At 40.0% G+C, this 26,493-nt stretch overlaps 1 protein-coding gene across 5 annotated transcripts in view; it reads right to left on the minus strand.

Moving 5' to 3' along the window:
• Positions 1–25,903, minus strand: part of MEMO1 (mediator of cell motility 1) — a 116,096-nt gene extending 90,193 nt beyond the window's left edge. For 2 of the 5 annotated variants that reach the window (XM_043468259.1, XM_043468258.1), the window contains exon 1: positions 25,043–25,883. In XM_043468259.1, the coding sequence (XP_043324194.1) occupies positions 25,043–25,103 (61 nt within the window). In that variant the 5' untranslated portion in view covers positions 25,104–25,883. The other 3 variants (XM_043468260.1, XM_043468261.1, XR_006269385.1) reach the window with 3 other exon arrangements.
• Between the last annotated feature and the right edge of the window lie 590 nt (positions 25,904–26,493).

Raw genomic sequence — 26,493 nt, forward strand, 5'->3', positions numbered from 1 at the left:
ATTTGAGGAAAATCCTCAACTTCATATCCGAGTGACAGAGAGAGGAGTCAGCAGGCAACGCATATACGACAGGGTCTTACTGAGGCCAGTTAGGTGAAAGCCTAAACACCTAAACCCATGGAGGAGATGCCACCCATATTTAAAGAACACTTAGCTTACACATCCTTTAGTGGTTATCCAGAAAAGGGCAGTAGTGACCTAGTTCCATTTCTTCCCCACCCCCTATGTGGGCTGCGTGCTAAAAAAACAAACTGGTTTTGCCTAGAAACAAACTGTCTCTGGAGAAGGAAAAGAAGCAAGTACACTGCAATGATGAGCTGAGAAAGGAGTCTAGACTCCAAAACATGTTTAAATATGGTAGAAATAAAAAATGCTGAAAATAATGTAAAAAAATACACACTGTAACAACCTAGCATTAGTGGTCACATTTCTAAAACTTACTAAACATATATATTCACATACTAAGATTATGAAAAGACAACTGAAGAAAACAACCCAGTGTCCAAAAAGTTGGATTATACATGCAAACCACTTTCTCTTTAAATGGCCCATAAAATGAAAAGAGGGTTAAGTTTAACGTCCATCTGGACTTTTTTTTTTTTTTTTTGGCTGCACCATACATCTTAATCTTAGTTCCCTGACCAAGGATTGAATCTGAGGCCACAGCAGTGAAAAGTACAGAGTTCCAACCACTGGACCGTCAGGGAACCCCCTCCATCTAGACTATAATATAGCTAATTTCAACTACTTTTAACAAATATTTCTCCTAAAATTAGTGCTCCTCAATTGAACACTTTATAGGAGAAAGATAAAGTGGCAACTGAGGAAGCAAATTCTCAGTTTAAAAATTTTAAATACTTCAAAGTAGAAAAACACTAAAGAAGTCAAAAGTTCCCTCATGTATATTCCAAATTTAGAAAGTATAAGTCAAAGCTATAAAGACTATATTTTTAAAACCAATGTAAGTTATTCAAGAAAACTGCTTTGAAATATCAATAACTAAATATATCAAATGTCAAGGGAATACCCAATTCTAACTACTCACAATATTAATTACTATAAGCATATTCTTGCTATTTATACACACCAACACAAAATACATTTGGTTTTTCTTTCAGAGTTTCAACCTCTCATTTCTTGATGAAATTAAACACCAAAATCATCCAAAAGAATATAAAATTTCAGATTATAAACTTAAGCTATATAATGAGATAAGATAAACAAAATGAAAATGTTTATTAAAAAACATTACTAATACTGCCATGTATAACTTTTTATCCTCTTTTTCAGTAGGCAAACAATTATTGAGCTTCTTATGTGTATAAAACACTAACTACATAAATGTATCGGTCACAGCCACTTCCATCAAATGGCTTATCTAGTTGGGGAAACAGCTAAACCAAACAAGGTAGGATATACACAATGCCTAGGGAGGGATTAAAAAGTTCTGAAGAAGAAAAAATGCTGGGAAGAAAATGGACTTAAGTGTTAACATAGAACCACAGGAGAAGACAGCAGGGTATCTCCAAGCAGAAGGAAACTATGAACAAAATCACAGAAGTGAAAACGGCAATTCCAGCTGCTTCAAACAAAAGCCTGCACAGTTGAAAAGGGGAGAGCTAGAATGGGTGACCCCTTAAGGCCTACATAAAGGAGTTAGCTTGTTATCCAGATAGACAGAAAATGGGTAGCTACTGAAAGTTCTCCTGCTTAAAGATATGTTTTAATTAAAAGAGCTACATATCAAAACATGTGTACATGTGTGGGTGCTCAGTTGTGTCCAACTCTGAGACACCATGAACTGCAGCCTGCCAGGCTCCTCTGTCCATGGAATTTTCCAGGCAAGAATACTGGAGTGGGCAGCCCTTTCCTTTTCCAGGGGATCTTCTCTACCCAAGGATAAAACACGCGTCTCCTGCATCTTCTGCACTGGCAGGCAGATTCTTTACCACTGAGTCACCCATGGTCACTGTACAATTTATGCACCATGCATGGCTAACACTTTACACATTTGGAGGTTTTTAATGATTATTTTTATCTTTATTGATATTACACTCTGAAACTCCACAAAATAAAACTTGTTTTAAAAGGTAATTACTTCCTAATATTTTATTTTCAAATGAATATATGTTTAATAATCTAGAATATTCATTTATAAAAAACCTTGTATGGGAAGCAATATGGAACAGCGGATAAGAGCTCCAACTGTGGAGCTAACGGGTCAGAACACAATCACAAACTTCATAATCTCAAAGAACCTAACACTCAGCTTCTTCATGTGCTTGTCATATTAAAAGAGAAGTGCAAGTGCAAATGCCTGACATATAGTAAGGACTCAATAAATGTTGATTAATAGTCATTAAGCCAAATCCAGAAGCCCTACTTTTATTAGAGGCTGGCTCATTTGAACTTCGGTGAGGGTTCATTTGCACTTATTTTCTATTCCCCAAAATTCTTAGTATAAAGCTACGATGTATTTCATAAATACTTCCTTATTAACTGGTATATAGAACCCAACTGTTACTATATTAGATGATGGGCAAACTGGTAGACAGACTGTATCTAAGTCCATAACCCAAAATACCTTAACTCAGTTACTTAAAGTGTTAGTTGCTCAGTCGTGTCTGACTTTTTACGACCCCATGGACGAAAGCCTGCCAGGTTCCTTTGTCCATGGAATTCTCCAGGCAAGAGTCCTAGAGTTGATAGCCATTCCCTTCTCCAGGGGGTCTTTCGAACCCAGGTCTAATGCATTACAGGCAGATTCTTTACCACCTGGGACAACAGAGAAGCTCCAATTACTTAAAAACAGCACTTTAAAATTTAAAGAAAATTGAAAGCTGGTGATTAAACTATACTGAGATTAACATTCCAATGCCAATGTAAATTACCAGTGAAATCTTGAAATATTTTAAGGACTTTTTTTTATTTTTAAATCATGGCTCTTCATTCAATATTTGTTTTATTATAAACATTTTAATGCTTGATCAAAATTTTTTGAGTTCTATCTGCCTTCACATGGATTCCCATTATAATTAGGATAAAACGCAAACCAATTTACCAGCCCTCTAAGACTCTACATGATGTGGTCCTACTCTCCCTCTCCGACCCTCTTCACTGTATTTCAGCCATATATAGTCTAACTAGAAATCTCTCCCCTCAGGAACTTCACAGCATTCAACATTTCAACTTATTTACCTCTGCAGAAAGACCTCTTCTAATCCCCATGCGTAGCTATTTCACGTCTACTCACTTCGTCAGTACCTCTTCACTACAGTCCAGTGCAGAGACAAACAGTAACAAGTATGGCTACAAATGGCATAATGCCAAGTAACCTTTCCAATCTGGTCACAATTGACCAGAACAGGAATGGGCGTCTAGAGCCAACAAGAGGCCATTCTTAGGCTGGCCAACAGCTGATAAAGCAGCCTCAGGAGACAAAGAATTCTACACAAAGCGGAGATGGAGACTACATCACTGAACAGTCAGCTCCGTGCCTTCTACCTCTTACAGCTTATTTATTTAGAACTGAGGTACAGTTGATTTACAATATTGTGTTAGTTTCAGGTATACGGCAAAGTGATTCAGGTCTTTTTTTTTTTCAGGTTATTTTCCATTATAGATTACTACGATACTGAATATTGTTCCCTGTGTTTTACAGTAAATTCTTGCTGCTTCTCTATTTTACATACAGTCAGTCATCTGTATCTGTCAATCCCATACTCCTCATTTATCACTCCCCCTCCCTTCTCCTTTGCTAACAGTAAGCTTGTTTTCTATGTCTGTGAGTCTGCTTGCTTTGTATATAGATTTATTTGTATTACTTTTTAGATTGCACATATAAGTGATGTCATATAAATTTGTCTTTTTCTGTATGACTTACTTAAGAATAACATTTTCTAGGTTCAACAGTGTTGCCTCAAATAGTAATGTTTCATTCTTTTTCATGGCCAAGTAATATTCCATTTTGCACACAGCCATTTGGGTTGTTTCCATATCTTAATCACCATAACTAGCGCTGCTATAAACACCAGGGTGCATGTATCTTTCTGAATTATAGTTAACACCATAAAACTCTTAGAAGACATCATAGGCAAAACATTCTTGGATATAAATCACAGCAACACTTTATTAGATCAGTCTCTCAAGGCAAAAGAAATAAAAGCAAAAATAAACAAATAAAACTTCATCAAACTTAAAAGCTTTTGCACAGCAAAGGAAACATCAACAAAACATTAAGACAACCTATGAAATGAGAAACAGTATTTGGAAATGAAGGGCCCAACAAGGGCTTAATTTCCAAAATATTCAAACAGCTCATATAACTCAATATCAAGAAGAAAAAAAAAATCATGAAATGGGCAGATGACCTAAATAGACATTTCTCTAATGAAGATACACAGATTACCAAGAGGCACATGAAAAGATGCTCAACACTGCTAATTCTCAGAGAAATGCAAATCAAAACTACAATGAGGTATCACCTCCCATCTGTCAAAATGGCCATCAGTTATAAATAAGTTCTGGGGATCTAATATACAGCTATAGTTAACAATACTATATTGTATACTTGAAAATTGCTGAAAGAGTAGATCTTAAGTGTTCTTACCAAAAAAGGATGTGGTAATTATGTGAGATGACAGAGTGTTACCCTTCTGTGGAAATTATTTCACAACATACAAGAGCATCAAACCATCATGTTGTACATCTTAAACTTACACAATGTTATATGTCAATTATGATTCAATAAAGATGGAGGAAAAAAAGGAACTATGTCATGTACTTTTCTATTTCCAAACCCTAAAAAAAAAAGCTATAATGCTGAAAGTCATAATGTGTCTGTCGTGGTCCGAGCACGGGTTGGAAAAGAGTTTCCAGACACGAGGCAGAATGAAAGAAGAATAAAGTTTATTAGAGTGGGTAGGGGAGAGTCACTGCCAGCACAGCAAGGCGGGTTCCAGATAGTCAGGGAGAGCCGACAGTGAAAGACAGTGATTCATTTTTATACCCTGGGGGTAAGGAACGGGGCAGGGGTCTCACAGGTCATTTGTTGACTGGATGAGGCATGTATACTGGGGAGGAGGAAGAGTAGGGCAAATACCTTCTCCCTATGGGGTAGGAGGGGAGATAGGTTATACTGTTCCATTAATAGTTACAACATGGGGGAGGGAAGGATGATAAGGGTCTGGTTTTTCATTCCTGCATTCCAAGACCCTCCTTGGTTTTATCTGCTCTTTCGTCCTTGGGTCACCACATTATCTAAAATGACTTATTGGATGGTTATAAAGAGCAAAAGCTTTCTTTTATTTACATATGTATTTTAAATTAGCGATTTCCCTGGTGGCTCAGATGGTAAAGCATCTGCCTACAATGCGGGAGACCCAGGTTCAAACTCTGGGTCGGGAAGATCTCCTGGAGAAGGAAATGGTGCCCAACTCCAGTACTCTTGCCTGGAAAATCCCATGGACAGAGGAGCCTGGTAGTCTACAGTCCACGGGGTTACAAAGAGTCAGACACAACTAAGCGACTTCACTTTCACTTTATTTTAAATCAGAAAACACTGTTGTTCCCTCTTATATTAGTTTTAACAACTGTTTAAATCACATTTATGAAGAGAAATGTCTAATCCACAGGCAATTTTATAAACCAGAAACCGTAATCTGTGATATTTAACTTAAAAACTAGTAGAACAAAGTTATTCACATAAAGTCCTTAATTTATTAATATAACCATTACTTTTATTTATTAAGTTAAAGTCATTTCTTGTATGATCAGATACTTTTCTTCCATATATTCTTTTCATTCATTCATTCACCTATTTGTTTGATAAATCTTATAAAATGTCTACTCTATGCCATACTATTTCTGGTATTAGTGCTGTAAAGACAACAATAAACAAGACAGGTGGGTCTATGTTCTCATGGAGCATATATTCTAGAGAAGGGAAGCAAACAGTAAACAAGTAAACAAATACAGTAACTTCAAACTGTGAGGAATGCTATGAAAGAAACAGACTATTTCATTGCCACTTTATGTGCAGTAAAGGAAGGATAAGTAAAAATGACAGGAAAGGCACCCCAAGCATGTGACAACTGAATTGCAACCTGAATGAAGAAGAAGAAGAAAAGCAGCAAGAAAAGAGCTGGAGGAAGAGACTTCCAGGAAGAACGAACAACAAGAACAAAGGCCCTGAGGTTAGGAACCAGGAGGAAAAAGGATCGGTTTCATGAATCCTAAAATATAGTGAACAAAGGAGAGAATGACAAAAGATAAGGAGGACAGCCAGGCATAAGCCACATCATGCAGGTTATCTAAAATCAGAAGCTTAGAAACAAGAGGAAATCCCCAAAGCAGCAATCATTAAGCAGTACAGCCATATCATCTGACTTAAATATTCTTAAGTTCTAAATACTTAACTAAGTATACTACAAAATATAATGAAAGACATAATTTAAGGCTAACTCTGTCATCATATATTTAACATTTAGCAAGTTGGTGTCAGACAAATGAGAGTAATAATCTAGTCAGATTAGTCATTCACTCACTCATAAAGCATTTAGCGAGTTCCTGCTCTGTGCCAGACACTTCTCTGGGTGCTAGAAATACAAACATGATAGTGGTGATGTCATCTTCCACTCTGAGCAGTAAATACAAAACTAATAATGGTGATGTCATCCTCTACTTTGAGCAACCCAGTTTTCTTGTATTAGAACCAACTCTGGTGTGCCGACATCAAGGAAGAAAAAAAAAGCAAACATCTGGGTCCCACATATCAGCAAATCTAACTCAAAAGTTTTATGGTAATCCCTCACCACACTTTGAAAAACAGAAGTGAGGAAGTTTATCAAAATTACATGTAATCTATAAATTACATCTCCCCATTTTCCTTGAGCCATTATAATTAGTAGAAGGAGTATGTAAGATGGCATTGGGTGTGCTGGGGTGTGTGTGTGTGCGACTAGTAGAAGGTGTAATAGTAATAGGGTGTGGTGGGTGGGTGGGTGTGTGTGGGGGTGTGTGTGTGTGTGTGTGTGTTGGGAGGTTTAATCATAATTGCCAAGGAAGAAGTAAGAATTTCTGCAAACCAGCAATTCTCAAAGTCCAAGACCCTTTCAAAAGGTCCATCAAGTCAAAACCATTTCAAAATACTAAAAACATTGTTTGTTTGTTTCACTGTATTGGCACTCATTGGGATTCACTTACTGGCAATGACCGATGGTTCAAAAGTAATGGTAGACGCCTTAGCATTAGCATCAGACAGAGGCTGAGATGGCTGGATGGCATCACCGACGCGATGGGCACGAGTTTGAGTAAACTCCGGGAGCTGGTGATGGACAGGGAGGCCTGGCGTGCTGCGATTCATGGGGTCGCAAAGAGTCAGACACGACTGAGCGACTGAACTGAATACCAGTAGTCATTACATTCTTCACCACCCCACACTAACCACTATTCAAAAAAAGTTTCATTCAAAAATACCTTTGATCGCAGATGAAGATAAACTTCCAAACTCATTCTATGAGGCCACCATCACCCTAATTCCAAAACCAGACAAAGATGCCACAAAAAAAGAAAACTACAGGCCAATATCACTGATGAACATAGATGCAAAAATCCTTAACAAAATTCTAGCAAACAGAATCCAACAACATATTAAAAAAATCATACACCATGACCAAGTGGGCTTTATCCCAGGAATGCAAGGATTCTTTAATATCCGCAAATCAATCAATGTAATACACCACATTAACAAATTGAAAGATAAAAACCATATGATTATATGATTATCAATAGATGCAGAGAAAGCCTTTGACAAAATTCAACACTCATTTATGATTAAAACTCTCCAGAAAGCAGGAATAGAAGGAACATACCTCAACATAATTAAAGCTATATATGACAAACCCACAGCAAGCATCACCCTCAATGGTGAAAAATTGAAAGCATTTCCCCTAAAATCAGGAACAAGACAAGGGTGCCCACTCTCACCACTACTGTTCAACATAGTGTTGGAAGTTTTGGCCACAGCAATCAGAGCAGAAAAAGAAGTAAAAGGAATCCAGATAGGAAAAGAAGAAGTGAAACTCTCACTGTTTGCAGATGACATGATCCTCTACATAGAAAACCCTAAAGACTCTTCCAGAAAATTACTAGAGCTAATCAATGAATATAGTAAAGTTGCAGGATATAAAATTAACACACAGAAATCCCTTGCATTCCTATATACTAACAATGAAAAAACAGAAAGAGAAATTAAGGAAACAATACCATTCACCATTGCAACAAAAAGAATAAAATACTTAGGAGTATATCTACCTAAAGAAACAAAAGACCTATACATAGAAAACTATAAAACACTGATGAAAGAAATCAAAGAGGACACAAACAGATGGAGAAACATACCGTGTTCATGGATTGGAAGAATCAATATTGTCAAAATGGCTATTCTACCCAAAGCAATCTATAGATTCAATGCAATCCCTATCAAGCTACCAACGGTATTTTTCACAGAACTAGAACAAATAATTTCACAATTTGTATGGAAATACAAAAAACCTCGAATAGCCAAAGTAATCTTGAGAAAGAAGAATGGAACTGGAGGAATCAACCTGCCTGACTTCAGACTCTACTACAAAGCCACAGTCATCAAGACAGTATGGTACTGGCACAAAGACAGAAATATAGATCAATGGAACAGAATAGAAAGCCCAGAGATAAATCCACGAACCTATGGACACCTTATCTTTGACAAAGGAGGCAAGGATATACAATGGAAAAAAGACAACCTCTTTAACAAGTGGTGCTGGGAAAACTGGTCAACCACTTGTAAAAGAATGAAACTAGAACACTTTCTAACACCATACACAAAAATAAACTCAAAATGGATTAAAGATCTAAATGTAAGACCAGAAACTATAAAACTCCTAGAGGAGAACATAGGCAAAACACTCTCCGACATAAATCACAGCAAGATCCTCTATGACCCACCTCCCAGAATATTGGAAATAAAAGCAAAACTAAACAAATGGGACCTAATGAAACTTAAAAGCTTTTGCACTACAAAGGAAACTATAAGTAAGGTGAAAAGACAGCCCTCAGATTGGGAGAAAATAATAGCAAATGAAGAAACAGACAAAGGATTAATCTCAAAAATATACAAGCAACTCCTGAAACTCAATTCCAGAAAAATAAATGACCCAATCAAAAAATGGGCCAAAGAACTAAACAGACATTTCTCCAAAGAAGACATACAGATGGCTAACAAACACATGAAAAGATGCTCAACATCACTCATTATAGAGAAATGCAAATCAAAACCACAATGAGGTACCATTACACGCCAGTCAGGATGGCTGCTATCCAAAAGTCTACAAGCAATAAATGCTGGAGAGGGTCTGGAGAAAAGGGAACCCTCTTACACTGTTGGTGGGAATGCAAACTAGTACAGCCACTATGGAAAACAGTGTGGAGATTTCTTAAAAAACTGGAAATAGAACTGCCATATGACCCAGCAATCCCACTTCTGGGCATACACACTGAGGAAACCAGATCTGAAAGAGACACGTGCACCCCAATGTTCATCGCAGCACTGTTTATAATAGCCAGGACATGGAAGCAACCTTAGATGCCCATCAGCAGATGAATGGATAAGGAAGCTGTGGTACATATACACCATGGAATATTACTCAGCCATTAAAAAGAATTCATTTGAATCAGTTCTAATGAGATGGACGAAACTGGAGCCCATTATAGAGTGAAGTAAGCCAGAAAGATAAAGAACATTACAGCATACTAACACATATATATGGAATTTAGAAAGATGGTAACGATAACCCTATATGCAAAACAGAAAAAGAGACACAGAGGTACAGAACAGACTTTTGAACTCAGTGGGAGAAGGTGAGGGTGGGATGTTTCGAAAGAACAGCATGTATATTATCTATGGTGAAACAGATCACCAGGCCAGGTGGGATGCATGAGACAAGTGCTCGGGCCTGGTGCACTGGGAAGACCCAGAGGAATCGGGTGGAGAGGGAGGTGGGAGGGGGGGATCGGGATGGGGAATACATGTAACTCTATGGCTGATTCATGTCAATGTATGACAAAACCCACTGAAATGTTGTGAAGTAATTAGCCTCCAACTAATAAAAAAACAAAAAAACCTTTGATCGAACCGTAGCTACAAACATACACGTTTTATAAAATCTCTAGCCTTGACTACACACTTCTTTAATACTCTGTGTTGAATGGTTGTCCCAGGGCACTTACACAACTGCACTGCAAGCCATGTTTTTATAGAAAATTATTTTTCTTGAAAGAACAATTCATAGACAAATGGTTACTTAATCTTGGGTATTTAGCAGATATTTCCTTGAAATAACATCAAGGAAAACAACTGTCAATATCTATTGCTAACTACAAAATTCGAGCTTTGAGAAAAGCAGAATTTTGCAAACTTGTTTCTGCCACTGTAGATTTAAAAGCTTCCTACTTTATCACTTTTCTGATGAGTACATGAAATTAACAAACGTGATTCTTTAACAATGAATAATGAAATGTGTAAACACTCGTAAGAACTGCATAACCCAAGGAACAAATATTTTCCAAATGATTAATGCAAGGGGTTAAAAAATCCTGCGTGGATGGAAACATTCAAAGTGGAGGACAGACCAACTGATCTTGAAAACATCATTTCACTGCCATGATTTCAAATTTCACACTGCAATAAAATCTTTCTGAAACTAGAGTTCACCATCAAGGAGCACACCGTTTTGATTTTGCTGACAGTTTTACAGGTATGTTAAAAATGTGTAACTGATTGTATGTGAACTATGTGTCTGTAAAAGTTTAAAAAGTAATAAACTACCACTTGAGTTTTTGTATAGCATCAAAGAATAGCCACAATTATCTGAACAGTCTATTAAAATACTCTGTTCTTTTCTAACTATATGTCTGTAGGAGACCAGAATTTCCTCATGTGCTTCAAGTAAAATAACATTAGTGAATGCAGTAACAGATATGAGAATACAGCTGTTTTCTATTAAGCTAGACATTAAATATATTTGCAAAAATGTTAATAAATGTCAATCTCCTTATACCTGAAACTAACACAACACTGTAAATCAACTATGCTCCAATAAAATTTTCTTAAAAATGCTACTTATGTTAACATGGAATGGACTTATTGTTGTTATTTTAAATGAATAAATATTTCTATAAGTTCCTCAGTTTCAATTTCTAATGTGATAGGTATTAATAGACACAATCCACAAAAAAAACAAGTTCTGTGAGGTTATCAATAATTTTGAAAAAAAAATCTGTTGTAATATGAAAGTACTGAAAGTGTTAGCCACTCAGTCATGTCCAACTCTTTGCGACCTCATGGACTGTAGCTCACCAGGCTGCTCAGTCCATGGGATTTTCTTTTAAATATTTTTATTTATTTGGCTGCACTGGGTCTTAGTTGTGGCATGTGGGATCTAGTTCCCTGACCAGGGGTCAAACCTGGAGCCCCTGCATTGGGAGCACAGAATCTTAGCCACTGAACCACCAGGGAAGTCCCTGTCCAGGGGATTTTTCCAGCGAGGATACTGGAGGGGGTTGCCATTTCCTTCTCCAGGCCATCTTCCCAACCCAAGGATAGAACCCGAATCTCCAGCACTGCAGGCAGATTCTTTACTGTCTGGGTCACTAAAAAGATCTTCAACTATTAAAAGTGTAAGTACAAAAAGGTAAAGACAAAAATATGAGAGACTGGCATTTTACACTTTAGCTTCCAGTCGCTGAAAAGGGGGAGAAAATGATTGCATGTCCATATGTGCCTGTATATGCATGAACACTGGGAACTCAAGAATCCGATAAAGGGAAGCTGAATATGGGGTACACAAAAAGGCACCAGAATGAGACTTCTCAATGAATTATCTTTAATCTTTAAAACACACAAAATGTATTTTAAAACTTTTAATTTATAGTCTAATTTAAAGAACATAATCCTAAAGCCAGTATTAAGCCATAATTCAAATGCCTTTTCAATTTCTAGGTTGCTCAGAAAACAAAAAAATTTAACCTTTTTTCCCACCTCTCTGAAGCAAAACAGCATCACTAGCAACTATTAATAAATACTTATGCCAGAAGAATAAGTATCTGATTTCTCGAATGAAAAGGGAATTTTTTAAACCTATAAATTAATCCATCACCTAAAAGAAACAGTAAAGAATAAAGTAATTATTAAGAAAATACTGGGAGTTCCCTGGTGATCTAGTGGTTAGGATTCAGGACTTTTCACTGCCTTGGTTCCACTTCAAACCCTGGCCAGGGAACTGAGATTCCACAAGTCGCACAGTGTGGAAAAGAAAGGAAGAAAGAAAGAGAAATATTCAGGTGAAACCATGAAATCAGCAGTTATTTTAATTCTTATATACTTCAAAGATGTCACTGATAGAATTAAAAGCAAAATTAGATATTGTACAAGAAAAAAAAAATCAGTGAACTTGGAAGATAAAGCAAAAGAACTTATCCAAAAGTAAGCAGAGAGAAAAAAAAGAATTCTCAGTGAACTGTGGTTCAATATTAAGCTATCTAACATACTTTTGTTTGGAGTCTAGAAAACAAAGGAAGTGAAAAAGAAAAACATCTGAGATGATAATGATGACTGTTTTTCCAAATTTGCTGCAAACTACAGCCCACACATCTTGAGAAACCTGACAAATCCGAAACAGGACTAAATTCAAAGAAAATTATTCAAAGGCACATGATAACAGACTAGCAGGAAAATGGTAATAACTTTTAAAATCTTAAAGTAACCAGATGAAAAAAAGACACCCTGTATTCAGAGGAACAAATATTTAAAAATCACAGAATTCTCAGAATCTGTGCAAGCCAAAATACAACAGAACATTTATAAAATGCTAAAAGAAGTAATATCAACATAATTCAATACCTACCAAACTAATTTTCAAAAACAGAGTAAAAAAAAGCTACAGAAATCAGGGACTTCCCTGGTGGTCCAGCAGCTAAGATTCTGTGCTCCCAATGCAGGGGGCCCAGGTTCCATCGCTGGTCAGAGAATTAGATTCCACATGCCAGAACTAAGACCCCCCACAGCCCAATAAATATTACCAAAAAAAAAAAGCTACAGAAATCAAAACAGTATGGTTGTGCATATTCCCTCGTGGTCCACTGGTTAGAAACCCACACTTTCACTGCCAAGGGTGCAGATTCGATCCCTGGTTGGAAAACTAACATCCTGCAAGTCGTGAGACAGTCAAAAAAAAAAAAAAACACACAAATAAATAAAATAGAAGATTACGGTAGTGACATAGGACAGACAGAAAGACCAATGGCACAGAACTAAGAATCCAGAAATAAACCTAAAAATCTATGAACTATTGATTTGAATTTTCAATAGGTAAAGAATAATCTCTTCAACAAACAGTGTTGAGACAGCTAGACTATCCACAAGCAAAAGAATGAAATTGATTGTAACCCACTCCATTTATAAAACTTATATCAAAATGGATCAACAACCTAAATGTTAAAACTAAAACTCTCAGAATACAGAGGCAAATCTTCACAACCTTGGATTTGCCAATGGTTTTCTAGATATAATATCAAAGCATCAGTAACAAACAAACAAAAAAAAAAAAGACAATACTAAATTTTGCAAAATTAAAAACTATACGTGAAAGAATATTTTCAAGAAACTAAAAAGACAATCTGTAGGATGGGAGAAAATTCCAGCAAATCATATATCTGATAAAGGATTTCTTTCCAGAATATTACAGATATTACAAACTCTTACAGATCAACAACAACAAAAAAGCAAACAACCCAATTCAAAAATGGGCAAAGGACCTGAAAAGATACTTCTCCAAAGATGATTACAGATGGCCAATAAGCACATGAAAAGGTGTTTAACATAATTAGTCATTAGAAAAATACAAATCAAAACCATAATGATACAAACTCAGTCTTTAGGATGGTCATTACCAAAAAAAAAAAAAAAGGAAAATAACAAGTGTTGTCAAGGTTGTGGAAAAAAATGGAACCCCCACCCACTGCTGGTAGAAATGTAAAATGGTGCAACTGCTGTGGAAATCAGTTTGGTGTTTTCTCAAAAAGTTAAACACGGCATTACTATAAAGTGAAGTTGCTCAGTCATGTCTGACTCTTTGCGACCCTATGGACTGTAGCCTACAAGGCTCCTCTGTCATATGGGATTTTCCATGAGTACTGGAGTGGGTTGCCATTTCCTTCTCCAGGGGATCTTCCCAACCCAGGGATCAAACTACATGACCCAGCAATTCTACTTCTAGATAGATATAAAAAATAACTAACAGCAAGACTCAAGCAGATACTTGTACACCAACATTCACAGCAGTGTCATTCACAAAAGTCAACCGGTAGAAATAACCGAAATATCTGTCAACAGATAAATGAATAAGTAAACTATGGTATATCATACAACGGATAGTACTCAGCTTTAAAAACGAATTCTGATAACATGCTACAACATAAATGAACTCTGAAAACATGCCAAGTTAAATAAATCAGACATAAAAGGACAAATACTGTATGAATTCACTTAAATGCACCAAGGTTATGCACCAAGGCAAAATCATAAAGAAAAAAGAGTGGTTGCCAAGGCTGAAGGAAGGAGTCAACAGGGAGTTAACTGCTTAATCCGTACAAACTTCCAGTTGGGAAAGATGAAGACATTCTAGAAATGGATGCTGGAGATGGTTGTAAATAACACAAATGTACTGATTTCAGAAAAGTATACACTTAGAAATTATTTTGTTACATATATTCTACCACAATTTTTTTAAGTGTCTTTGTATACCTGGGGCCTTGCCAGATAGTTTATGCCAACAATGTGACTTACTGTGAACTCCTATTTTTGTTCTCCTGCTAACCTGGGCCACACTGTATCAGTATGACCTCTGCAGGAGACAGGAGGGCTGGAGACTGAGTAGCTAGTCACAAAAGTGCCCCATGCCTACAGACTGACCCTCAATAAAAACCTGGGTACCAAGGCCGGCTGAGCTTCCCTGGTTGGCAGTATTTCACGCTTGCTGTCACGCAACACTGAGAGGACAACTGGACACTCATGCCTGGGTTCTCCTGGACTCCGCCGGATGTACTCTTCCTCACTTTAACCTGTGTTCTTTCTCTGAAGTATAACAGCTTTGACGCTTCTAACAAGTCATCAAACCTGAAGGTGGTCCTGGTGACCCTTGACACACATGGAAAGCATATAACATGTAAGTATTAACCACAGGAAGCTGGACCGGCTTCATTAACACAAAACAAGGAACACTTCAAAGTGAGAAATATTACCAGACAGAAGAGGAACATATACTGTGCTGCTCAATTCACCAAGAAAGTCTAACTCCTAACAGGTATATCAGAAAACAGATTCAAAAAACTTGAAACAACAAATCAACAAAACTAAAAGAAAAAAATAGTTGGAATTTTAATACTCCTCTCAGGAGTGGACAGACAAAAAAGGAAAATCAATAGGAATGTGAGAAGATTTAAATACAACAACCTAACTTAACCTAATTAATATTTAGAGCGCATTCTACCCCACAACTACAGAAAACATACATTATTTTCAAACAAACACAGAACACTCACCAAGACAGACCATGTAATGAGCCATAAAACAAGTCCATTGTTAGATGTCTGAGCCCAAGGGAGAAAAACAGATGCATCATTTCCTAAACTTATCTGACCATAAACCCTTTCTGCAAAGGCATCTCCAAGGACTATTGTTTCTCAGAACACTTTGGGAAAACCTAGCCCATTCATTTTCAATGTCTCCCCCTAAGTCTCCTCCTAACTGTGACTAATAAGAGAGTCAATAAATAACATACTTTCCTTGACTACCAAGCCAGGATTAGTTAACACTTTGTTGCTAACCACTTTGTTAGTTAACAACTTTGTTGTTCAGTTGCTCGGTCCTGTCCGACTCTTTGCAACCCCATGGACTGCTGCTTGCCAGGCCTCCCTGTCCCTCACTATTTCCCGGAGCTTGCTCAAACTCATGTCCATGGAGTCAGTGATGCCGTCCAACCATCTCATCCTCTGTCGTCCCCTTCTCCTCCTGCCTTCAATCTTTCCCAGCATCAGGGTCTTTTCCAATGAGTCGGCTCTTCCCATCAGGTGGCCAGAGTACTGGAGTTTCAGCATCAGTCCTTCCAATGAATACTCAGGGTTGATTTCCTTTAGGACTGACTGATTTGATCTCCTTGCAGTCCAAGGGACTCTCAAGAATCTTCTCCAGCACCACAGTTTGAAGGCATCAATTCTTCGGTGCTCAGCCTTTCTTACTGCCCAGCTTTCACACCCATACACGGAGTACATCATGAAGTACATGCAAAGGTCCTAAGGCAGGTGTAAGCTTGACATATTTGGGAAACAGGAAGGGGGCCTGAATGGCTGGACCAGCATAAGGTAAACAACAAGCAATACAAGATAAAATGAGAAAGTTGAGCAGAGGTCAAAGCATGTAAAACCTTCTAAGTCTTGGCAAGGATTTTTAAGTATGATTTTAAATATTAATATGATAGGATTTTTAGAAAAGAATATTATCTTATTTACATTTTTAAAACGATCTCTCAGGCTGTTGTGTGAAGAATAGAATGGGAACTAGGCAACCAGTTAGGAAGCTCTGGGAGCAGGGTAAGAGATGGCTAAGACCAGAGTCGCTTAAACCAGATTAAATGTGCTTGTCTAAGAAAAAAACTATATAAATTGTGTTGAGATGCCTTAAAGCATTTTCCCTATTTGGCTCCCAGGACACCTCCTCCTCACCAGAAGCTCCATCTATCTTCCCATGATAACCCTCACCTTCTCAACCTCTTCAAGTGACGATTGTTCTAAGGCTCACTCACAAACCTCTTTTTTTCTGACCACCTTGATTCCTACAGTAATCTCATCCAAACACTTGGCTTCAAATATTATCTGCATGCATGCTCACACGCTCAGTCGTGTTCAACTCTTTGCAACCCCATCGACTGTAGCCGGTCAGGCTCCTCTGTCCCTGGAACTTTCCAGGCAAGAATACTAGAGTGAGTTGCCATTTCCTCCTCCACTGAATCTTCTCAACCCAGGGACTGAACCCATGCTCCCGCCATCTCCTGCATTACTAGGCGAATTCTTGACTGCTGAGCCATTTAACATGATGATAATTCCCTATCTTATATCTCCACACTAGGCGTCTCCCCTACACTCCAGACTCACATATTCACTTAACTATAAACATCTCAAACTTAACAGACCAAAATTAAGCTTCTAACCTTCCCCCTCCAAACCTGTTTCTCTTCCTTATCTCAGATAACAGCAACTCCATTATTGCAATCTCAGGGATAAACCTTAGAGCTATCCATGACTCTTCTCTGCCTCTCTTCTCTCACTTTGAGTATGTCAGCAAATCCTTTGGACTCTACCGTCAAAATATATCCAGTAATCAAACAAACAAAAAAAAAATATATCCAGTCATCAACCGCTTCCTATTCACCTTCAAGCTATTACTCAATCCATCACCATCTGTGAGATGGAGGCTGCTTCCCTCTTAAGTGCTGGTGCAGCCCGTGCCACTGTTTTCACCGCGCCCCAACTCGAGTCTACTCTTAACACGGCAGTCAAGCAGCTCGAGTGAGCCTAAATTAGACCCCGTCACCAACTGCTCAAAACTCTCCAGTGGCCCTCTCACTCCAGTCCTCACCCTGGCCCTCCAGACCCAATGCCATCTGACCACAACACCTTTGTGCCTCTACTCCAGCTATCTTATTCCTCTCTTAACCTCATATCAAACCACCCCGTCACTTCATTCTAGTTGCAATGACCTTCCTGCATTCCTCAAATACTCCAGGCCTGCTCCAGCCACAGTACCTTAGAACCTGCTGTACCTCTGACCTGAAATTATATAGAATGCAAGGCTTGTTCTTTCACCTACTTCATCTTCACTCAAACGTAGGTCCAGTGAAGTCAATCCTTTCCTTGCCATTTAAAATTTCTCCCATTCCTTAACATTCCTCATGCGTCAGCTCTGCTTTATTTGCTTTGTAATTCTCCAAAGCACTTTCCTCTATCTAACATACTTTATGTTTTACTTACCTTATTTATAACCTGTCTCCAACCAGAATATAAACTCTAGAGAGATTCTGTCTGTTTCATTTTCCACTATGCACCTAGTCCCTAGAGTACCTTTCAGACAGAACTGAGTTTGTCCAATACTGACAAATATGTTAAATAAAGCCTCTACAGAAGTGTCAAGTTTTGTTAGGTCCAAATTCAAATCCTAGATTTGATTAATCCTAGGTTAATTAAATTCTACCAATTCTTTTGTCAGTTTTTATACCATATCAATAATATTCAATATTCCTGTTTTTACTCATGCTTTTATATTTACCTGACAATTATAGAGGTGCTTACTGATTCCAAATAGCTCAACTTCTTACTTACTCTAGCATTACTATAATTAGAAAGAATACTAGGCTTCAGCAAGAAGTCCTAGGTTCAAATTCTAGCTCTACCACTTAACAGTAGATGACTCAGGCAATTTAGTTTCCTTCAAGTCTTAGTTTCTCATGAATAAAATAGCAAAGTGGGGGTGGATCAAAGACCCGCCCACCCTACCTGTCCTACATCTAATCATAAGATTATTGTGAACATAAAAAATGTATGAGACAATGCTTTACAAACCATAAATGATATATAAGTGCCAGTTAAATGCAAATATTGTAGTATAAGAAAAACCTGACTGCAACAGAAAAGCTCAGTGTTTGGGAAAGCATACCTCCTCGCTCCTAGCTTTGGGGTCAGACTGGCTCTTCCACTTACTTTCTATACCTTAAACAACTTAAACGAGTTTCTCACACTCTCTGAGTCATGGTTTCCACATCCATAAATGCAGATAATACCAAACTTGTAGCAGCCTTTTGAAGATTAGAGGTTACATATACATATATGTAAATGCAACTACAGAATACATTTAATAAATGACATCTTTACTTGGTGTCTTGATTTTCTTTAAAATGGACAAAAACCCAAAAGTAGATAATATAAACTACACTATGGAGGTAGGGAGATTTTTGACTTGGAACCTGCACGTGAAAGGACAATGGAGAAAGTGAGAGGTAGTTAAGCAATAATCTCAAGTTTACCTAAGAAATTTGTTCTCTTTCTTGCCCTTCTCCAAGATAAAATAACAGGATGAAGAAGAAAGAAAGACCATCATACAGAAAAACCATATTAATAATCTAAAAAAGCTCATTTCAAAACTAAATACTATATAGTATTTTCTCTTCAAAGGAGAATGTATTTGTTTCTCACACACCAAGATATATTTTGACACTCTAGAACTCAAGATACAAGCAATAAAAAAAGGTTGTGGTTCTCCAACAATAGAACCCTGATATAATTCTATTAAATATATTCCTGAAATACGACAGAAAGAATTAAAACAACTTAAAAAAGCAAACTGCTATTAAGATATAGCAAACAAACTTTTCAAGAATGCTTTATGAAATCATTATATTTCCTTACTTCTATGACACTAGTGATTATAAGCTATAACAACCAATTTCCAGGGGGGAAATACTCCCACATTATATATACACTTAAGATATAAAATATACCAATTTCAGAAAACATTAAAATGTAATATATCCCTCAGAGATGTTGAAAATGTTCTATTCCTTGAGCTAGGGGATACTTACAGAGTATGTTATATTTCTGGATATTTCTGGCTATTCATCAAAGTATACCCCCATTTTGCACACTCATTTATACTTTATTTTTTTAATACTTTTTCTATATGTACATTTCAAAATAAATCTCTGTAACCTACCAAAACCATACAGATACAGCTATCAAGCAGATGAATTACTGATCTTACTAAGAAAGGTGAAAAGAAAGCTTTTAAAAGAAAACATAGGAAAGTTAATTTCATGACACTAAGGTAGGTAGAGATTTCATAAACGGAAACAAAAGAACACTAACCAATTGTTAACCAGACTTCTTTACAATGAAGAACTTTAGGGTCACAAAGACAGTAAGATCCTGAAAAAGCTACAGAATAGAAGATATCTGCAATACTCCTATCTAAAAAGACTATATCCAATATACATAAAGAACTACATCAGTATGGAAAAAGTAAATACCCTAGTAGAAAAGGGGCAAAAGACTTAACAGACACTTCACAAAAGCAGAAGTTCAAATGGCTAATAAACATGGGGTCCCTAATAAAAAAAAGATGCTCAATTTCAACAGTCATCAGGAAAATAAAAACTACAATCAATGTCACTACACACCCTTCCAGACATAACTAAAAATAAAAATACCAAGTGTTGGCAAAGATGTGGAACAACTGGAACTCTCTCACACACTGCTGAGGGGAGTGTAAGTTTATGAAACCACTTGGCAGAACTTCAGCAAAATCTACTAAAAATGAATATATCATAGCCATAACTATGACCTAATAATTCCACTTAAGGTATATACCCAACAAAAATGCATATATGTGTTCATCAGGAAATAAGAGTACAAAAATTTTCAAAGCAGCAAAACTGTATGTAAATGTCCATCAACAGTAGAATGGAAAAACTGTGGTTTACTCATAGAATAGAATAAACAAACCACAGTAAAACATGAATTAATCTCATAAACATAATGTTGAACAAAAGAAGCTCAAACAAGATATATTACATGATTCCTTTAACACAGAGTTCAAAAACAGACAAAACTTCCCTATGGTGTTAGAATACAAGGAACACAGTGCAGGTTGAGAATTCCAATACTGACATTTGCTGAGCTGGCTGCTACTTACAATGATATGCCTATTTTGTGAAACTTTAACTAGCTGTACACGTCTATGTATGTCATAGTTCTTTAAAAATCTTATATTAAATACAGTCCCCCCAGCTAGTGAATCAAGATTTCTAATCCTTTTCTACCAAGATTCTTCACCTACACCATGCTCAAAGACTTAACTAGCAATGGTCCTATATCACCCCCAATGCTCCTAGAGATTCAGACATCAATATCTTTGTCCAAGTCTCCTATATGACAAGTTCTTTAACGTTCACTTGTTCAGATACTTACTGAATATCTACTAAGTTGTACAAAACCAGAGCTGAGAACTTAGGGTATTAAAAAATTAGTAGAAAGTGATCCCTGGCTTCTAGTTCATCATCTTACAAAAGACCACACGCACAGATAACAAGGTAAAAGTACAGAGATAAACAGAGCAACGCAAAGGAACACCAAAAACAGACAGCGGGAGGAAAGGCATCAGGGTAGGCTAAGAGATGCTAACATCTGAGTCCTTAAAACATTAGAAGTTATCCTGGTGAAGTGCATTCCAACAGAGGAAACAGCTTGAATAAAAACACAGTGATAAGAAACAGCATAGTGTATTTAAAGAAACAATGAACAGCTGTTAGACATTGCTTAAGAGTAGTAAAAGGGAGAACTAGGATGGGATTGGGGGAAGTGGCAAGAGATAGAAAGATGCCAAGTCATGAAAGGACTTAGACCTTATCCAACAGGCAAGATGGGCCAGTAAGGTTTATGCAAAGAAATTATGTGGTCAGAGAGATTATCCAGGGAGCAATGCAGAACACAGACTTAAGGGGAATCAAGCTGGCAGAAAGAACGGCAGTTAGGAGAGAGTTACAACTGTCCAGACAGAAGATAAGGGAGGGCCTGAAACAATCAAATGAAAGATACAACACACCCAGAAACAAATACAGAGTACAGTCATCATGCTGCTGATCAAGAGGTCACATTGAGAACCACTAACATACACTATGTGTCAACGATTTTTTTTCTGTAGGCCAATAAATAGTAAAAACTTTAGGCTTTACAAGCCACATACAGTCTCTACTGCACTTCTTGGTTTTGTTTTTTTAAACCCTCTAAAAATTAAAAACCATACTTCACCAGTGGACTTTACCAAAAAAAAAAAAAAAAAGGTCACAGGCTGGATTTGGACAGCAGGCACTGTGAGTTTGCTGATCCCTGCTGTACATCAGTAAAGAAGTGAGGATTAACCGTCCTATGAGATTAATTTTCCTAAAATGTTTCTTGTGTATCAGTCCCCCACTCAGAAACTTCTGCACTGGTCCTGACTGCCCATTGCGTAAGTGAAATTCCTATGAATGCACAGGCACCTACACCCTAGCTTCAACCAGGTCCCTGAACCACACCCCTGTGAGAAGCGTCCATTCTTATTAAACTGACCTACTTATACTCACCTGCCTCTGTATCTTTGTGGTGTTCCCCAACGTACTTTCCCCTTTCCAAAGCTACCCAAACACCCTTCCCTTCCAAGCATAATTCAAATCCTTTGAAGTGATTCCACCCTCCTCCTAGCTCCTAGAAGCACTGCTTCAATTTATCTGATATTTACTTGCTGTCTTGAGTTACTACTTACTTCAAATGATCTTCCTGGAGGGCAGGGAATACTTGATACGTCTATCAGTGGATCTAGCATATAGCAAGGTGTAAATTAAAATGAAGATGTGTGTTATATATACAAAACACATATATGTATGTACACACTTTTCTTTCTGAACTAGCTATATAAATGAAGCAAATTTTATTTATCTCTTTTATCAATAATTGAACACTTTAATTCTACAGACACAATCATTTGAATGCTGTAGGAACTACAGAATGACAATCCAAAAGCACATGTCTCCTATTATATGCTTTTAGGGCTAGTTTAAGGGAACAACAATAACACAAGTAAAATTTTTCCAATGGTCAGTGTTACCAATCTAGGTACACTGGGGTCTAGGGATCACTAGATTAAGTCAAAATTTACTTATATTTTTAATCATTGTTAAAACATGAAATCAGCTTTTAAAACTAAATTGCTTTAAATTCACCCTTAATTATTACTTAAGTCACACACACACAAGCGACACATGGTCTGAATTTTTTTTAACAATAAACTTCTCCATGACAACTCACATTACCAAAATGACATTGATTTCATTCAGGATTTAGAGAAATAAGAATATAGTTTAAAAAAAAATTTTAAGTTGTCCATTTTAGTTCACTATTGATAGTTTTAAGAACACAATGTCTTGAGCTAGATTAAAGAATTCTTACATTAAGAAGATTATTGAAGTAGTCTTTTCAAGTCTGCAGTGTGAACTATGCCTTATTTTACTATGAAAAGAATGTTCAAGAACCTATAAAAATTGCTCTGGAATCATTTGCCCACATTTCAATGCAAACTACAAAAGAAGTTTAAAACACTTTTGAAAGGTACAGAAGACAAATTAACCAAAAGATGGTCATGAAAGTGAAAACTGAGACTCTGTAGCGCTTCAGAATACACTGAAGAAAAAACGTTCAGTGACTTACAACCCTGAAAAGACTATTATTCATTGATAAATGTAATAGTAATAGTGCAGTGATTGGAGGGCAAACCCAGGAGCCAGCGACTCCCATTCCTGTTCTGCCACTGGTCTGTACAGAATCATGGGCACATCTGCATAAACTGAACAAGAAAAGCTTAGCTGACATTCTAGGTTGTGAGACCTGATGAAATATTTATGAAGTACTTTGGGACCATGAGGGAAGCCACTGTAACCATGAAAAGTCATCTGCTTAACGCAAAACTACAGCTACCTGTTAGGCCTGCAAATCCTTTGTGTCTTCTTAACACAGGAAATTTTCAGTGAGTCAGTAAAGTGCATGCATTTAATGAGAGAGCTTAACAACCTCAGAGAAATGAATTATCTTGCAAATCTTTGTCTTCTCACAAACCATGTCACTGTCCAACCCAACTATTTGCAAAGGAAAACATGATCTGCCTCACATTAGAGTTGGGTCTCCTTATTGATAAGCCAATACCAAATGACTGAAAATTCAGGAATCACAATGAAACTTTGTCAACTTAACAGAAATGTCACTCCAGAAAGTAATCCCCCAAAACAGTCGTTCCAAGCAGAGCTTTACTAAAGGGAAAGTCCCTACACTCTCTTACATAAAGAGCTCTAAAATGTTTTTGGACAGAGTCGACAGAAGATTAAATTCACTCAAAACCTGACCCACCGCGTTCGTTATTTCCAGCACCTGCTCGGTGTTGAGGCTTGAGAGGCTGCTCAGGAAAAGCGCTGATGCCACCTCCAGCTGCCCCTTTCGTGAATGACAGTAACAATGAAAACACTGACAAAAGAGCTGGGAGGCCACCCCAAGCCCCTGCTTACCAGTACTCCTACCCTACCCCCAACGGGCTGAGCTGCAAATCCCAGAAAAGGGCCTCCTCTCCCAGATCTCCCAAGCCCAGACCTTGCCTCCAGTCTGGCAAGTGAAAAAGTACTACCCTTCACTCCTCTCGAAACGGCAAAGCACCTGAAGAGGTGCGGGGAAATGCGGCCTCCCGTTCTCAACTGTCGGGGGAGGAGGGGTGGAGAGGGCGAAGGCTGCCTGGCAGGAGGCGGGCGGGCAGAGCCCGGGTGCACCCCGGAGGCTGAGAACTCCCCGGGTCGCGCGGGCGCCGTTCGGGGAGGAGAGGAGAGGAGACGGGAGGGGAGGGGAGGGGAGAGGAGAGGAGACGAGAGGAGGAAGGCGCGTCCCTCCCGCGGCCGGAGGGTCGCGCGGAGGAAGCGGGGCTCGGGCGCCGGGTGAGCAGTCCTCCCCAGGGTGGCTGCGGCCGGCCACCCGCTTCCCTGGAGCCGGAGGAGGCGACGAGGAGGCTCGGTCGGGTAGCACATTCTTTGCCCAAGCCGGGTCCCAAGGGAGGGCGCAGGCTGCCGAGGAGGCAACTCTCCCTCTCGCCCAACTCCCGGCAGAGCGTGAGGGTGGCCGGCCCCGGGCTGCCCGGCAGGATGCCGCCCGGGTGGGGGAGGCGGCGAGGCCGGCCTCCGGCCCGCTCCCTCCCCACGCGGTCCGCGGCCGGCGGCCGTCCGCGCCCTCGTCCCTCCCGCCGCCGCGCGGGGCCGGGCCGCCGACCTCGGCCGGCCGGGCGCCGGGCCAGGCGGCGGCAGCGGCGGGCGGGCCGGCCGGCCTGGGGCCCTACCTGAGGCTGTGTACCAGCTCCCGGCGTGACTGGCTTCCCGGCAGACCACTCGGTTGGACATCTTGGTGCCTGTGCCGCCTATGGTGCACGAGGATGAATGAGGAGGCGGCGGCGGCGGCGGCGGCAGGAGCGGCTCCGCGAGGGGACGAGACACCGCGGGCCCAGCCCAGGAGGAGGCGGCAGCGGGGAGGGGATCGGCCCGGCCCAGGAGGAGGAGGAAGAGGAGGAGGCGGCGGCCCCGGAGGAGGAGGAGGAGATGGCAGCCGGGGCGGTGGCGGCGGCGGCGGCAACAATCACCACAAACTCGGGCGGCCGCCGGAAGACGGGGCCCGCGGCGGCCTCACGCCGAAGCTCGGAGAGCCGTGGCCCCGGCCCCCGGAGTCGCCGCTGCTCCCCAGCCGGGGCTGGTTCCGCCGAGCCGCCCCCACGGCCCCCTCCCTTCCCGGTCGGCCTCCCCGAGCCACCGCCGGTGACCCCACCCCCGTGACTCCACGCCCGCCCCCTCCCCCCACCCCCAGCGGGACTCCCCGCACCCACCCCCACCCCCGGCCGGGCCCTCCTGCCCGCCCGGCTGCCGGCCCGCCGGCCCCGCCCCGCTCCTCCTCCGGCCGCGCGGCGAGGTTAACGGCGGACACCGGACAGGCCAGACGGCATCTGGGGTCGGGCGGCCCCGCGAGGAAGCGGCGGCGGCTGCGGCTCTGCGCACACAAAAGCCCAGGGCCGGGGCCTGAACCGGGGAAGGCAGCCTCGAGCAGAGCCAACGCTTCCTTACTCGCCACTCTAACGGGTCCTGCCCACTGAGCATGCCCAGCAGCCGCTGCCAGGCCCGCCGAGGAATCTCACCGTGCGCGCTCCGCTCTCCGGGGTTTAGCGGCAGCAGAGGCGGGGAGGGGGAGGGGGAGGGCGCGGGGAGCAGGACGCAGCCGCAGGGCAAGCCCCCTCCCCCAACCAACTTCCTTAAACCGGGAGCACCGAGGGCTCTACGGTGCAGCTTTCCACGTGGAAAGTCCCCTGTCTTCCCCGCCACACGCAGGAACCCTTAGTGGGTGCTCACCCTCCAAGGTTTCACTCCTAGGCACGCAAGTCTGTGGCCACGTTGGGAAATTCATTTGTAGAAGCAGGTGTGCCTGCGGTGCGGCAAACGGTGCTGTTGCTTCACCGGGCCACCCTTACCACCTAATCGTGGTATTTGTCTTGTTTCGATTTATGTTTATGGAAGTGCATATCTTAACTCTGTACCTGGGCTACAATGTGACATAGCTAGCCTCAGTTATTCTCATCTATAAAATGGGCATAACAATACTCGAGGTGTGTCCCTAGGGTTATGAGTTAATAAACATAAAGAGCCTAATAGATGGCCTTCCCTTATAACTCAGTTGGTAAAGACTTTGCCTGCAGTGCAGGAGACCCGGGTTTGATTCCTGGGTTGGGAGGATCCCCTGGAGAAGGAA

This window comes from Cervus canadensis, chromosome 5, assembly GCF_019320065.1.
Source record: "Cervus canadensis isolate Bull #8, Minnesota chromosome 5, ASM1932006v1, whole genome shotgun sequence".
In the NCBI taxonomy this organism is placed as follows: domain Eukaryota; kingdom Metazoa; phylum Chordata; class Mammalia; order Artiodactyla; family Cervidae; genus Cervus; species Cervus canadensis.